At 35.8% G+C, this 16,179-nt stretch overlaps 2 protein-coding genes and 1 pseudogene across 2 annotated transcripts; 1 reads left to right on the plus strand and 2 right to left on the minus strand.

Moving 5' to 3' along the window:
- Positions 1–1,021: 1,021 nt before the first annotated feature.
- LOC120134748 (transmembrane protein 87A-like) lies at positions 1,022–7,523 on the minus strand. The gene is made up of 5 exons (XM_039151185.1): positions 7,218–7,523; positions 2,294–3,230; positions 2,037–2,132; positions 1,704–1,840; positions 1,022–1,476 (listed from the first exon to the last, which is right to left on the minus strand). The coding sequence occupies exons 1-5, from the start codon at positions 7,412–7,414 to the stop codon at positions 1,308–1,310; spliced, it is 1,536 nt and encodes a 511-aa protein (XP_039007116.1). The 5' UTR covers positions 7,415–7,523; the 3' UTR covers positions 1,022–1,307.
- A 2,314-nt stretch (positions 7,524–9,837) lies between these two features.
- On the plus strand, positions 9,838–11,326 carry LOC120134249 (annotated as a pseudogene).
- A 2,438-nt stretch (positions 11,327–13,764) lies between these two features.
- Positions 13,765–15,645, minus strand: LOC120134076 (peroxidase 43-like). Its single transcript, XM_039150552.1, has 4 exons — positions 15,250–15,645; positions 14,974–15,156; positions 14,709–14,871; positions 13,765–14,302 (listed from the first exon to the last, which is right to left on the minus strand). The coding sequence occupies exons 1-4, from the start codon at positions 15,454–15,456 to the stop codon at positions 13,881–13,883; spliced, it is 975 nt and encodes a 324-aa protein (XP_039006483.1). The 5' UTR covers positions 15,457–15,645; the 3' UTR covers positions 13,765–13,880.
- Positions 15,646–16,179: the final 534 nt, after the last annotated feature.

Consider the following 16,179-nt stretch of genomic DNA (forward strand, 5'->3'; position numbering starts at 1 on the left):
ATTTAAATTTAAAACCCTCATAATAGTTTTAGTAATTAAAGAAAATTTTATTTTTTGTCCGAATTCCAGTAATATAACTTCTATATGCATGTGAGTTTAAATCTAAAGCTTTTAAAAAATATTTAAATTTAAAAATCTTATTTAAAAGATATTATTTTTATCATTCAATTTAATATATAATAATTGTTTTTTTAAAGAATATATAATAATTGATTCCTAGTAAGAGGAATATTTTGTACTAAAAAGGAGAAAAAGGTAAAATCGTTCAATGTTTTGTACTAAAAATAATTGGAATGTTCGATTTATATGGACAAACTGAATAATTGATGTTACACACACAGAGTAATACACTTTTTGAGGTGAATTGCTAATTAAAATCAACAGTTGGTGTAATTTAATAAGAAAAATAATAATAATTTAAATATTTTAGAGTAGTTGAAAACAATTTTACTAGAAAAAGAAACACTAGTTCAACAAAAGAACTCAATTTATCATCAAGTAATAAAATGTTTGAATTGGGTTGTTAGATAAATATATTTTGAGAATCACACCATAATTTAGTTTCCCCCCTTTTTTATAACAGAAAATTTTAAATATTACATCTTAGTAGGCCGAGAAGTTTTTTTTATATCGTTTGAGGATAGTCGATCTGAAATAGTATTTCAATAAATTGCGCTCGGACCACACCTCTACTTAAACAATCGAGTCGAGATTATACTTCGAAGAATTCATGCTACAAATTTCAAGCTCCAAAATCTCATCTCTCAAATAAAAATCGACACATAATTTTATCTAAATGGTGTGAAATGTGAAATTATAAAATTTCAGAGTGTGAAATTATATCATCAATAAAAAATATAAAAAATACTTGAATTATATGAGAATTTAAATTTTTTAAGAGTGCTATCATTGCTCACAAGCGTAATATAATGGCAAAAGAACACAACCTTTGAATTGCATTATAAGGTTACATGGAAGTTTTAATTATTAAAAGGTAAACCAAAAGACATAAATTCATTCGTGGAACCATCAGAAGCATATCAAAACCGTAAGGTTTCCCATCATAGAAATCGCATGCAAATTGTCTATTCCCCTATATCATGTAATCAAAATTAATATGGACAAATGATAAACAAATCTAATGTAAGCAAAGATCAACCTTCTGCAACAAGATTGGTTCCCTTTTGCAAGTTGATTCGAAGAATCGTTGCTCCGAGTTATATTTTATCCATAAACAGGCTCGGTCAAGGTGTTTTCAACACTGCAAAACAAGGATGATGACTAAAATCATGTTGGACTGGGATATTTTACTCCCTCTTATCCTCTTCCGTGTCCTCTTCGTGATCAGAGACACCGGCATTTCCATTATTCCTCTCTTGCTTGACTAAACTGAAATCCCCACCAGACTGCCCCCTTGTTAGAGATTGAGCTTCTTCATCATCGAATTCCTCCCCAACATCTCCCGAGTATGCATATCTGAGCAAAGTAGGCAGTAACGAGCATATTAGCATAATAACATGGAGAAAAAAAAAAAGATTCATCGTCTATTTGAATGAAACTTCTAAAAGTACCCTCCTTGAGCTCTCTCCAGCATGTCAAAACCTCAGGCGACATACGATTTAAGAAATTTTAAATTCAAAAAGAGAGGAAAATAACGGTTAAGGTCATCTAATTGACTCTGTAAAACTTAGAGTAATACGCACCTTTGGGAGCTCTGAGATGGAGCCCAAAGGTAGCAAATAACACAGAGTAGTGGAAATGAAAGAATGTCCCAGAAAGCTGTGATAATCCAAGCACTTTGCCACCTCTCGTTGAATGGATCTGTTGCTTTGAAGTATACCTGTACTGCCAAATTAATCAGATCCATGATCAATTGAACCCATTGGTATAATACCAAGAACTAAATACAGGTTTTAAGTACAATAAATGTTTTCGTCATATTGCTTCACTTGAAACACAAATATTTGTCATTTATCCGCGACAATATAACATGAAACATCAACCAAGAAAGAAACCAGAATCTAGACGAAATATACCTCAAAAGTTATCCATCCAACTGAAGCAATCACCGCCGCAGCTAGTGCATTTGAGAATTTCCTATAGAGGTCCAACTTTGCAGATATTCTTTTGACCTGGATGAAAAACTAATGTCAGTCATAGAAATTTGTACAGTATGAAAGAGCAAAGTGAGGGGAAATATATCATGATAATGAATGAGCACAGCTATTACGGTCAAGAAACTTAAGATCGCCAATCACTAAAGCATGATGAAAAAATGAAAAGAACAAAGTACCTGTAACTGCTCTAGTGTTTTTGAAAGAGATGTAAAAATCCACAATATCAAAAATGCATCCAGGAATGCAACAGGAAGGACTAGGAAGAGTCTTGCTCTTCCTGATATATCATTAATGTTCCCTACATACTCGGCAATGTCCAGCAATTCAGATGCCAAGAAATAAGTCGCTCCAATAAGAAGCACCTTTGATGTAAGGCCACCTAAAGTTGGACGTACAACACCATAGCCCATTGAAACAGAAAGTATGAGGAGTCGAGCAAGTGTTTTTCTTATTGCTCCAACGGTCACGACCCAACTTGTAAGTAAAACAGGCCTCATTCCTGAGCTGTTAAAATTAAAATAGTCAAGATACCACAATATCATTTCAAACAAACCCAGACCAATGACGGCAGTGATGCAGTGCTGAAGTAGCAGGATATCTTTCCAAAACCTCACATACTGCGAGAACCAAATGGCACTAAGCAACAAATAGGCAATCATCATGTAAACATAAAACTTCATCAATGGTGCCATTCTCCCTGGTAAATAACCATCAGGGTTCTTCCACACCGTCTTCCCACTCATTGTTGTTCCCTTGAGCTTCGGATCACATGCTATGAAAAACAAATTATACATCCCTGTTTTCATGATGGGAACCTCGGTTTTGTCCATACTTGTTGATAAATAGTTCCCACCAAAATGTATGTTCAAAACAATGGGCCAATTACTATCTGTTGCAGAAGGTATTCGAATGACTTCACCTTGCTTGCACCCTTCCAGCTTAGCAAGATCAGGGGTACAACATATAGATCTCTGTCCACCATAAGCTGAACCACCTATATTATTTCTATCAGCAGCCTCGAAAATCACTGCCTGTATCAACCCGTTGCTATGTTCCTTGTCAGAATGCCCGTCTGCAGCAGCCCAAGTCCTCCAGAATGTGATATTCTCAAATCTATGTATAAAATAAATACATTCAAGGCACAAAATTTTGGAAGTGAATGAACAACAAAAAATGGAGGTGGAAATGCTTAATTCAGCACCAAGAAACTGTTTTACTTATGAATAGACATAACTGTTTTAATCCATGGCCACATGAGATCTTGCAAAAACAGCATTAATTATATATTCTGACAAATGATAATGACATAGAAAACTCAGATCTCTGGTACCCTGAAACCGCTATCTCCCAGACAATTTTCAAATAGGTTCACACAAACTCAATGAACACTAATGATCCATTTCAATAAGACTAAAGATACCATCAACATATAATTAATTATAAAATTATTGAGTAAAATAAACAACTCATAAACTTCATAATTTATTTATTTAAAACCATTTATTTCTTAAAACATAACAACTGTATTAACCATGCTTTTATTACCTTGATTCCTAAGAAGGGCAATCCCGAGAAAATAGAGGATTATAGACCCATAAGTCTTGTGGGCAGCTTGTATAAAATTCTTTCGAAAGTTCTTTCAAAAAGACTCATTTCCTGTATTAAGGACATTATTAGTCCTTCACAGTTGGCTTTTATTCCGGGAAGGCAACTGTGGGACTGTGCATTTATAGCAAATGAAGGAATTGACTCTTGGAGGAAACAAGGTCTTAAAGGGGTTGTATTTAAAGTGGATTTTAGCAGAGCGTACGATACTGTAGAATGGCAGATTATTCAAAGGCTTATGAAAGAATTGGGTTTTGGTAAGAGGTGGTGTTCTTGGATTGCACAATGTATTTCCACAGCCTCAATTTCGGTCCTAGTGAATGGCTCTCCTACTGAGGAGTTTTCGATTGCTAAAGGCTTGAGACAAGGTTGTAGCCTTTCTCCTCTTCTGTTCAATATGGTTGGGGAACTACTTCATTTAATGTTGAATAAAGCAGTGGATTTGGGTCTTTTCCAAGGGTTCTCTTTCGGTAAAAACCAAAATTCTTTTTCTTTGTCTCATCTTCAGTTTGCAGATGATTTAATTATCTTCTGTCGAGCCTCTGTCACTCAAATCAAGAATGTTAGGAGAGTGTTGAGGATTTTCAGCGTTCTAACGGGGCTCCATCTTAATCTTAGTAAAAGTAAGCTCTTTGGGATTAATGTGGGGAGTGACATCCTTGATGAGTGGGCTAGGAACATTGGTTGTTCGGTCGGTTCTTTTCCTACTGATTATTTAGGTCTTCCATTAGGGGCGGTTAAGAATTCGGAGAAGCTTTGGGATCCAGTTTTTGCAAATGTTAATAGGAAACTGACAGGTTGGAAAGCCTCTTCTTTGTCCATGGCTGGTCGTTTGGCACTTATTAAGTCGGTTTTATCTTCTTTACCTATCTTTTTCCTATCAATTTTTAAGATGCCTTCTTCTATTTGTCTGAGGTTAAATTCCTTGTTGTCGAATTTCCTGTGGGGGGGAGGGGTCGACAAGAAGAAAATGCATTGGGTGAGTTGGGATAAGGTCTGTAGACCGTTGAGTGTAGGAGGTTTGGGAGTTACTGATTTAAGTCTTTTAAACCGAGCGTTGTTGGGTAAGTGGATTTGGAAATTTGCTAATGATACTAATTCTTTGTGGAAGCAGTTCTTATGTAGCAAACACAATGTGAGCTGCCATTCCATGGATATCAATAAGGTTTTCTCCCAAAAAGACTCTTGGATTTGGAGGGGAATCGTAAACAACTTTTTTAAGAATGATGACTTTGGAGGTTGTCTTAGGTCTCATGCAAAGCTTCAAATAGGTAATGGTAAATCCATTTCCTTTTGGAACGATTCGTGGCTTGGTGAGGTCCCTTTGAAACTGATGTTTCCGAGAATTTTTGTCCTCTCATCCAATAAATTAGGTCACGTTGCTGATTTTGGGAGCTTTGAATTGAGTGGATGGGTTTGGAATGTTACGACTAGGAGGAATCTTTGTGATTGGGAGGTAATGCAGTTGGTTGAGCTTCTGGATAGGTTGAAAGACATTAAACTTATCGAGACTATGGACGATTGTATGCTGTGGGATGGTTCGGACGATGGGCTGTTTTCGGTTAAAGCTTGTAGGCAAGCTCTATCTTCTTTTCATGATGATTCTTTTCAGTGGAATAAATGTGTTTGGTTGGGGTTTGTTCCACCTAGAGTGGAGACTTTCTTGTGGCAATTGTCTCATCAAAAAGTTGCTGTCAGAGCTGAATTGTTGAGAAGGGGGGTCAATATAGGCGATAATTTTCTTTGCCCGTTATGTAACTTAGAGGAAGAATCTGTTCAACATCTTTTTATTTCATGTCCGGTTTCTTGGGTTCTGTGGACTAAACTCATAGGGTTCTGGGGTGTACGGTTAGCGCTTCCTTCTAACCCTCCCAGTCTGCTTAGTTCGTGGGAGGTATTGAGGCCTAATTCTGTGATTTGGCAGTTTATCCCAGGGGTAGTTTTTTGGTCTATTTAGAAGATTAGAAACGAGATCATCTTTGATAAGGGAAAGTTGGACATAATTTCTTTGTTTTTTACTGTGCGTTTCAGATTAGCAAAGTGGTTCTAGGCTAAGTTTCCCCTAATCACATTGCAAGTGGATTCTCTTATTGGAGATCCTACCCTGGCGGACAATCTTACTGCTCATAAGACTGGGAATAACACTGTGTTGAGCTGGATTCCTCCTCCAGTAGACTTTTTTAAGATGAATGTGGATGGGGTTGTTAGTAGTGTGCGGAGGTTGGCGGGTATTGGGGGTATTCTAAGGGACTGGAATCGGGTTACGCTTGCGTCTTTTTCAGAGAAAGTCGGTCCAGCTACTCCTATTCTAGCAGAATTAAAGGCAATTAACAGAGGCATTGATTTCTTTCTTTCTTCAAGTTGGGCGTCGAAGGGTAGGCTTATCATTGAAAGTGATTCGAAGACAGCAGTGGAATGGATTAATGATGGCATTTCTTCTCCTGTTTTTCTGGCTAATTTTGTTAAGGACATCGTGTTTTCTGTTTCTGCTAGACAGGTTGTTGTTAGATGGATTCCTAGGTGCTGTAATTGTGAGGCAGATAAATTAGCTAAGGAGGGAATTGGTTGACTGTTGTTGCTGTTTTAGCTGCTGCGTTTTGTTTAGTGGGGATCTGGCCTAGAAGTCTTTAAGTTTTATGTGTTATTTGTAGAAGTAGTGGTTGTATCTTATGTTACTGTTTTATTTTAATAAAATTTCTAAGGCTCTCTTCTCCTCCCTCTGCTGATTAAGGAGTTTACTTCTAAACTCCCTTAATCAAGTAGGGGATTTTGGTGAAGGCCTTTCATTCCTATCAAAAAAAAATTCCTACTAAACATACCGGTGAGTACTACCCTTATCAACTACATTTCACACAAGTAACGATTTATGTCTACATTTCGTTCCTTATACCAGATCGATTTGCTTTCTGAGTAACATGGACTTGGATCTGCTCAAATAACCATTTTCACTCGAATATGCAATTAATAAATAGTATAAAAAACGATAACCACATTTCTTGATTTTTCAGAATTAAATCTTTCATAGATCATCATAGATACACTTTAAGGCTTGAGCATTAACTACTTGCTAAGAGATCTAGTCCGTATAAATAAAACAACACCATACTTCGCTTAAAACTCTAATAATTTTTTTTGATTCAAAAACGCTAATAAATTGAACTTAAAATAAAACAAACGATTCACACCTTTTAAATAAAGGAAATGTTACGTTAACATTACCAATGAAAGAGCGGACATCGGAAACATACTTAACAGAGGAAATGTTTCGTCAAAAAATAGTAAAAAATAACTGAAAATTGCATTTCTTATTTTTCAAAATTAAATCTTCTGTCGATCATCATAGGTACACCTAAACATTAACTAATTTTTAACAGATCTAATCCATATAAACAAAATAACGATATGTTCTTCACTTAAAACTTTAATACATTGTGTATAAAAATAAAACAAACGAAACACATTTTTTAAATAAAGGAAATGTTTAGTCAACAGTACCGAATGAAAGAGCGGCCATCGGAAACGGAGTTGTCGGAGGAAAGGGAGGCGGCAAGGCCTTCACTTCCGCCTGGAAGAAGATAAGCATTTCCAACTTCATTGAAGAGTTGATTTTTGTAAATGTGGATTGAAGCATTGATCGTTGTTAACGCGGTTGATAATAGAAGAAAGATGGATATTCGATATGCGAGATCCATGGCTAGGAAATTGGGGATTCCTGTTCCGCTCTAAACAGATGCGAGCGAGTAGATCTGCGAATTTGAGGGGAAAAGTAGAGTGAGTAAGATCGAAGCAATGGTTTAAGCAGTGGTTTAAGCAATGAAGCAAGCGTAGCGTCACTGTCGGTGAGAGAGAAAGTACTTTTACGCGCCCAGTACGCGCGGGTTCGTGGCTGTTGTCTAAAAGTTTGGGTAAACTATGTATTTAGTGAACCAACTATTCCTGCAGTTTTTTTTAGTCACTCAATTATATTTTTAAAATCATACCTAAATTTGTATTTTTATTCCGTTTTTATCACCGTCATTAAAGAACAAACAAATCTATCAAATGTTAACCACCAAATTTATAAAATGTATAAATAATAAGAACTAAATAATAATTATATTAATATTTTTAACTGTCATGTCACATTATCTATTAAATGTAACAACAAGATCAAGTGCTTGATTGGTAATAATTAAATAATTAGATGATCTGATTGATAAAATTAAACGATTCATGGAAATAAAAAAAGGAAAGAAATTAAGAGGTCATAGTTATAGTTTATCCTAAATATATATATGACGTGGCAGAACCCAGTTGGGAATTGACAGCATAACTGACATGAATGATTAAATGAACGAAATGCGCTCTCGTTTCTTCCCTCCTTTGTCCGTTTTATACGAATAAATCCTCACAGGATTAAACTTGTTGATTCGGCATTCTCTCCCTCTCTTCATCGGCATCAACAAACAAAGGAGCTTAGTACACTTCGGATTGTTGCAGTCCATAGCTCCAATCTTATGGTATAATTTCCCCTTTACTTACTACTGAAATCTTGTTCTTTATTCTTCTGTATTGTCATATTCATCTTCACACTTTTTTTGGGTTTGTATCTGTTTTTCTTTTTGAAACGTTTGAAGAAAGCTGGGGATAGTGGTGTTTGAAGAAAAGGTTTCTTTTAGGTTACTTTAAGTCTTTAAGTAACCCTCATTACGGAGAATTCGCTTACCGAGTTGTTTTTATTATTCAGTTGTTCATTTCTTGTGCTTCTTAGTTAGTTCAGGATTTGGTTGTGGCCTATGGGTGCCAGTGTCGGGAGCTATAATTTGCTAAAATGGTTTTTTTTTAATTCACATAATAATAGTTCGTGAAAATTTTCATTGTTTTGAAAATTAATTCTCAAAACTAATTTTGAGGAATGTTGTTTTTGTTATTAAATTGTTAAGCGTTTCTTATGCTTCTTAGTTGGATCAGGATTTAGATCTGGTTGCCAGTGTTGGGAGCTAGACTTCGCCAATATGAAATTCTAACTTGCATCACAGTTACTAAAATTTTTCATTGTTTCCAAAATTATTTTTCAAAAATAATTTGTGGTTTTTTACTCATTTTATTAATTTACTAGAAAAAGAGAATTGAAATAGTTTCAGATGGATTTTATGAAGCTGTCTAGCTCCCAACCAGCATTAGAAATTAGGAATTCCTTGTAGAGGAGGTGTTGATGGGATTGACTTCACACTTGATTATCTGTACTTTATTTTTTGGCACATAAATCCTTGCCCTGTTAACTTGGTGTTTTGATCTTATTTTACTAGCATTTATATTTTGCATGATAACTGATGACAATTGATGGGTGATCAAATAAATGTAAGGATTTGCACGATACTCATTCCATTCCTAGAGTGTCCCAAGGTTTTAAGGGCAGTTTTTTTCAACTCACAGAAGGGAAAAAATCATTTTCTGCGTTTAACCTTGGCTTTTTGAATAAGAAAAATTAATAGTAGTTGTCGTTGATGCCTAATAACTTCTTTCTTCGTTGGGCGGGTGTGCCTCTGTAGTTATTTCAAGAAAATGAATCAATCCCATTTGAAAATATAGGAGAGTAAGAGATTTTGGAACATATTAATTGTTTCCCTGGTCCAAATAATTGCAAATACGCAAATAATAAAACTTGGAGAATGCAATATATCTTGTCAATTTCATCACGCTTCATAACTGAAAACACTTTCTGTATGATAGATGAAAGGAGCTTCAACAGATAAGGGCTTCAGATTATACATAAGGATCTAGAAATGGGGACAAAGGAGTCATATTGGATTAATGGGTATTTTGGTAAATGGAGGTTCTTGATCCCTCCGAGATGATCACCATCCCACTGGAAAAGCCAAGCAATGGATTGGGAGTTCAAATTTATTATTTATTAATAGTTTTGGTACATCTTGGAGCACAAGTGCAATGGAGCCTGTGGAGCACCAATTGGAGAGTTGCTGGTCTGTTTAACATGAATTTTTTGGCCTATTATCTTTCTGATTTTGATAAATGGAAAGGACATTTAGGTGCCAACCGTAATTGCAAATTGTGATTCCTCAAAAAGGTTAAACTCAATTATTCTTTTTGTGTTCAGCAACTTTTGCATCAACAAATGGCTAGTCGTTCTTGTCGCACTATATATGTCGGTAACCTACCACTAGATGTCAAGGAGTGGGAGATTGAAGACATTTTCTATAAGGTTTGTGTCATCTAGTCCTTTTTTTTTTTTGTATATTACTAAATCAAAGAGAAGAAGCAAGAGTACCATATACCGATTCTGTTTGTTCTGATCAAATTGCTTTGTATTTTCTTGGTCACTTGTGTGGCATTTTAGTTGGAATTTCCTTCTGTTATCTTTTACATGATTCTTAAAGCTTCCGAAGCATGATACTAAAACATGTAAGAGTTATTTACGTGAAAATTATTCACTGCTTCATTTGTCTTCTTCAAGGGTAAACTTTTTTTCATATAAAGAAAAGCTGCAATTCTGTGTTAAGTGCTGCTTTATGCATGATTTTCACATTTTGGTATGGTTTCCCTTGATCAAACACCATAACCTACTCTGCGTGCTGATGCCTTTAGATTATTCTTACTGCAAAAAAAAAAAATCTTCTTGATCCATCTTCTTCAACTTAACTTGTGCAATTGAAGAACTTCAAATCCTTTTGTATGGCTGATTACCATATCCACTTGAAAGGTTCTAGTAGTAGTAGACTTTTTTCTTCTTTTTAGAACATGGGTCTTTGGAATCTTTTAATATGACCTTTGTGAACTAAAGCATGGACGGATTTTAAGCTTCTTTTTAGCACATTTTCTGACCTTGTTTTACTGCCTATTTCTAAGCTAGTCCTATTTGCAGTTTGAGGACCCTTTGGATGCTGAAAATGCAATTAAGGGTCGAGATGGCTATAATTTTGACGGGTGTCGTATCAGGGTAATTGCCTTTTAACTAGTATACTATTATTTAGCTATTTAAATGGATTCTTATCTTACCCTTGAAACAGGTTGAGCTTGCCCATGGTGGTAGAGGGCAATCTTCTCGAAGTGAATATGGCGGCGCCGGTGGCGGCAGAGCTGGTAGAGGACAATTTGGTGCTTCTCATCGGTCTGAGTTTTGAGGTTATACTTATATACATTTTTAAAGTTCATGTTTCTGTTTCAATCTTTATCTATTTCTACTGTCTGTTGTATTTTTCCCTTGTACCATATTGACATTCTTTTCATTCACTATTATTTAGTTGTTGTTCACGGACTGCATTCTTCTGCTTCTTGGAAAGATCTGAAGGTGAGATTATTCCCACTTCTTCTAAATTAAGGTTCTTCTCATATGGACCTGAAAAGTTGCACTATCGTGGATTCATTTTAGGATTACATGCGCATGGCTGGAGTGTATGCTTTGCTGAAGTTTATTTGGAAGGTGATGGTATGTGATCTGATTAGGTTCACTTACTATTTTCATGTTATACCCATCATATCTATCTGTTTTTGCATTTTATTTTATATGTTCAGAGTCCAAATTTGTTTAGCTATAGCTTTTCCTCTTGCACGAGCCATGGGTATAGTGGACTACACAAATTATGATGACATGAAATATGCGGTGTGTTTATTGGAACCTGCGGATTTGATTTGTTCGTGACATGTGTTTCTTAATTATTTTACTTACCTTGCGTTTGATTTCCTAGTTGCACAGATAAGGAAACTTGATGATTCTGAATTTCGAAATCCTTTTGCAAGGGCTTATGTCTGGGTAACCTCCTCTTTAGCGGATTTGCTAAGTTATGCGGTTTTGGGCTTTCTTTAAATTTTTTCTTTCCATAAGGTTTTGAATAGAGGAAATATGTAATGACTCATTTTTTTAAGTTACTTTTGTACAAGTGACTGTGCTCATGTTTAAAAGATTCACTTGAAAATATAATTCTTTTTTTTTTTGTGGTGTCTGGGGTTCCTGTCAGGACTGATGTAGGATTTTCTGCTAAGTGGTGCATAGACACTTATATTTGAAAATTAGAGTTGCTAAAGTACAAAATTTCATAGGGTGCAAAATTGGATTATTAGTAGAAAATACAAAGAAAATTTGACATTTTTAGGGATGCGACCTCATCCCCTCGTCCATCCCTGATTTCTGCTTCTGCTGGTATCATGAAGAAAATACCCTTCTTTATTGAGGCGGCGGGAATTTTATTTTTCATTTTAATTTCTCTTTAAAAAACATTTTATTGGAACTTGCAATTGTTATTTCACAGGTGAAATGCTACGAGGGCAGTCCTCGCAGGGGGGTCGAAGCAGGAGTAGAAGTCACAGTAGGAGTCCAAGAAGCAATCAACCTATAAATTTTATTGGCCTTTTGCGACCTAGAATCATCTGTTTTTTGTTCTCCTGTGTTTAGGTCTCCCCTCATACACAAAAATTGAGAGATTGACACCCAAAAAATCTCATTCTTTTGCGTACTCATAGTCACACCCTTAATTCCTGTGGCTATCTTCTTTATCATGGTTAGCCTGATTCTTTATCTTTATCCAGGTCTGTATCAAAATCAAGGTCACCTTCACCTGCCAGATTATCCAAGTATGTATATGTCTTGAAGTTTGCTATACTATCTTTTATTTTAAGTAGCAGTTTTCTCTCCCTTTGTGCTCATTTTTCTTCTTGTATCTTTCGCTTGCCCATACACAGATCAAGGTCAAGGTCCAACTAATGACAGGTAAGTTATTTCTATCAATAATTGCAATGGACAAATTTACAGTGAACATTTCAGCAGGCAAGAAGATCAATTGCTGAAATATGAGTTATGCATGAAGTAAAACGAGATTTTCGGTTTCTCAATCCCAGAAACTTAACATATGGTGAACTTTAGGCTCTCATTATATATGCAAAACAAACTATAGAGAGAGCTAGACTGCTAGAGCATTAGTTTGGGATTAATCGAGTTTTTATAGTTGGTATATACTTTTGCTAGCCATCACCAGCGAATTTTCCCGAAATTGAAATAAAACCAACCCATGTGTGCAGACTGGAAAAATACCGGCATGCCGCGATAAATTCTTTCAAGCAGTATTCATAGTCGGGTTTTATTGCTGTTACAGGAATGTCTGCAAGTGGCTAGCGTCTGCTGAGTTGCCTGCCGACTTTGTGAATGTTTTGGTGCCATATAGTAGTGAGGATTGTTCAGTATCTTTGTGGTGTAATCCTTTAGCTACCTGCTTATTCTGGTACATATACTGCTTTCACTTCGAGACTAATTTGTTGAGGGTTAAAATGTTCCTACTGCAACAATGATGTCATCAAACATTGACCCTTATTATTTAGAGCTAGCATCTGCTGAGTTACCTGCTGAGTGTTTGTAATGGGACTAATTTGTACCTTTTAACCTACTAGTTTTTACCTCGACATCGTTGCCTGTGGACTTTGTAAACCGGCTTGGTTATTTTTTTAATAGTTTGAGATAATTATAAGGTAGTATTTGTTTATAACTTTTTTAAGCAATTGAGACGTAACTTCTCGAATCCAATACTTTTGAGGAAAATGATATTCCCTTTTACTATTAAGGTCACTTGATTGGTTCAACCGTTTGACATTTTTTTAGATCATTTTGTCCCTCAATATTTCTTTTTGAGGCAAAAAGACCCTTTCATAAATGGAAATCATTAATCAACTAATGGTCAATGTTCTAAAATAACTTTTAGAATTTTTTTTTCTATTATGAAATATTGGAGGTTACAATATTTCAAAAGAAAGTAATAAAGATCAAAGTTATTATTTAGTCAAATGTTAAGGTTTTTTTTTGTCATAAAATAGAATGTTAGAGTTAAAAATACTCCAAAAAGAAATAAAGGTCAAATTAATTATATTGTCAAACATTATTTTTTTTAGCATTATACCTTTATATAACTATGTGAATTTTTATAATACTCATCTATTTTTCAAGATCGAGACCATACAATTAATAGATAAATTAACTGTAGAACACATTGGATATGAGGGAAAATGGCCACAATTAACAGATAAATTAACTGTAAAACACATTGGATATGAAGCAATATGGCCAAATCTACACATAAATTAATGCATTTTATTCTGAGGGAAATTAACCAATCTGTGGTGATATTTATGGTATCATATCAAACGAAGACAAACTATCTGCAGTATGATTTTGATTCAATTGAAAGCTGTACAAACACGCCTGATTTCTCCTGCAGATCCTGTTTTCACCCCAATCTGTCCCATCTTCACAATGGAGTCAACAAAATCTGCTTCAAAAGAGGATCCAAAAATTGGACTGAGGAATCCAAAATAGGAGTCAACCGCCATCCTGGTGGTGTCATCGTCGTATAGCCTGGCATCGGATTCCAGCACCGCAAAACCGTTCCGAACGTTGTCCAATATCTGTTTATCGAACGTTTGCTCGCTGCCTCGATCCATTGGCAGTCTCACATTAACGTCTCCATTCTGAGGGCAAATGGATTTCAGCTCCGGCAAAAAATCAGGGCTTATTGCAGGGTCTGATCCCACACCAGGTGAGAAATTGTAAAGCCTTTTGGTCATGAAAAAACAAGCAGTCGTCCCAATTGTATGTGCCGCTGCATGCATTTTCATTGGCAAAAGAAAAAAACAAAAATAGCATTAGATGCTCACAAGTGGAGGACCATCTATTATTAATTAGCACATTCACCCAAGTGTTAGAGCCTAGAGAAAGACTATTCTTCATGCATCTGTCCTGGAAAGGAAAAAACTTGACAACTCCAGCTTATCTGCCTATCATGGTCCGTAGTAAACAGTCACACATATATTTATATATGTATGTATGTGTGCAGGATGGATCCAGGGGTGTTGAAATGCGGTCGCATTCATGAAAATTTTAAATTCTTATGCAGTTCCTACTTATACGTGTATGAGTAAGTCATGATATATTAGTTGAGTTCCTACTGCAATAATGATGTCATCAAACATGCATGAGAGAGAGAGAGAGAGAATGGGGTAATTTACAGCTGAGAAGCACAAGGTCTGTCTCCGAGAGACCTTTCTGAAGAAACTTATCCTTGAGTAGCTGGATTGAGTCACTAACATCTGGCATGTTAGCCGCCAGAGAAACATCCGAAACCCTTCCATCTCTACGGCCTGTTGGGACATCATATGATGGTCCATTTGCCTACATGTCATTCATACATACATATAATAAGGATTAAACATAGAGTAACATGTATCAATGAAACCAAGTATATGCATGTATGTATATACATGCATTTCATACCAAAACTATAGCATCTCGAGCTGCTAAGGCCACTATATCAGCACAAGAAACAACTCCTGGACATATAGCTTCCAGCTGAGCTTTGGCTTGTTCTATAACTTCAAATCCCCCAACTCCCTGGTGACCAAAAGCATGTCTCTCAGCATTCGGACCATTTTCTATCAGAATCGAACCATCACAGCCCTGAAATATACATATCATATTAAACATTAGCTCCCACTGATCTCACCATTAATGGAGAATGAAAGACAATAGAGTGGAGAAGGGAAGAAAGACCTCAACAAAACAGTCATGAAAATGGAGCCTGAGCAAGACGGGAGGGATGTTGGAGCTAGATTGAGCAGCATTCCGAACAACGCTCGAGACAATGGACTCGGCATCTGGGCATGTGTTTGCATAAAACCCCACTGAAAGCTGGCCTTTAGAAACCCCAATGGAAAATGCAGATAACAGTAGCAGTTGAAATAAGAAAGCAAAGCCCATTGTTTAGTATGACAAGTACCTACAGTAATTATCAACAAAACAGTGTCTTCAAGGAGGAAGACGAACATATATGTGTGCGTGTGTGTATATATGTGAAAAAGAAAAAGGCTGAGAATTTAAGTAAGCGGCAAAGGGCTTAGCAGCTATAAAGCTGACAGCTTTCTTGGATAGAGAAGCCAATGTTTCAACTCTTAACCAAAATTTGCATGTGGTTTGTCATTTCTCTACTGGATTTATAGCACTCTTCTTCTTTTCTAAGATTATTTATGAAATTCTTTTTACTTTTATTGTGGGACAAAATGGAAATTTAAAAATATATATTTCATTTGAATGAATATCATAATGGATCATGGCACGTTCTTGAAAAAAAATGGTTGTTCCTTGTTCCAATATGTAATGGGGTAAGGGGAGGTAAGATAGTAGGTTGCCCCCAACACTAGGTTGAGAGCAACTTCCATGGGAGACCTCCAAATTATAAAATGACATGTTCTTGAAGAGTTCCCAATAATTAAGTGCAAGCAGATATCTCCACAACTACCTCTGAATAAATGCACTCTCGAATGAGGGCCCAATTCATTTTAAGCCCTTCTTCCTATGAGAGATAGCCAGAAGGGAATTTGGGAGAGATAATAGGATATAGGTAAAATTATGTCATCGGTCCTTGTACTCCAATAAGGTGTAAAATTTAATCTTTATATTTAAAATGTTAAATTTGTTTTATTC

This window comes from Hibiscus syriacus, unplaced genomic scaffold (assembly GCF_006381635.1).
Source record: "Hibiscus syriacus cultivar Baekdansim isolate YM2019G1 unplaced genomic scaffold, ASM638163v2 tig00110597_pilon, whole genome shotgun sequence".
Classification (NCBI taxonomy): domain Eukaryota; kingdom Viridiplantae; phylum Streptophyta; class Magnoliopsida; order Malvales; family Malvaceae; genus Hibiscus; species Hibiscus syriacus.

Bases quoted from the DNA above. Each gene is read 5' to 3' on its own strand.
- LOC120134748 (XM_039151185.1), bottom strand. From the start codon at position 7,414: ATGGATCTCGCATATCGAATATCCATCTTTCTTCTATTATCAACCGCG. The intron at 2,133-2,293 runs GTACTTTGTTCT...TTTTTCATCCAG, and splicing joins AAACACTAGAGCAGTTACAG to GTCAAAAGAATATCTGCAAA. The intron at 1,841-2,036 runs GTATATTTCGTC...TTGGCAGTACAG, and splicing joins TTGGATGGATAACTTTTGAG to GTATACTTCAAAGCAACAGA.
- LOC120134076 (XM_039150552.1), bottom strand. From the start codon at position 15,456: ATGGGCTTTGCTTTCTTATTTCAACTGCTACTGTTATCTGCATTTTCC. The intron at 15,157-15,249 runs GTCTTTCTTCCC...TGTATATTTCAG, and splicing joins TTCATGACTGTTTTGTTGAG to GGCTGTGATGGTTCGATTCT. The intron at 14,872-14,973 runs GTATGAAATGCA...AATGACATGTAG, and splicing joins CTCGAGATGCTATAGTTTTG to GCAAATGGACCATCATATGA.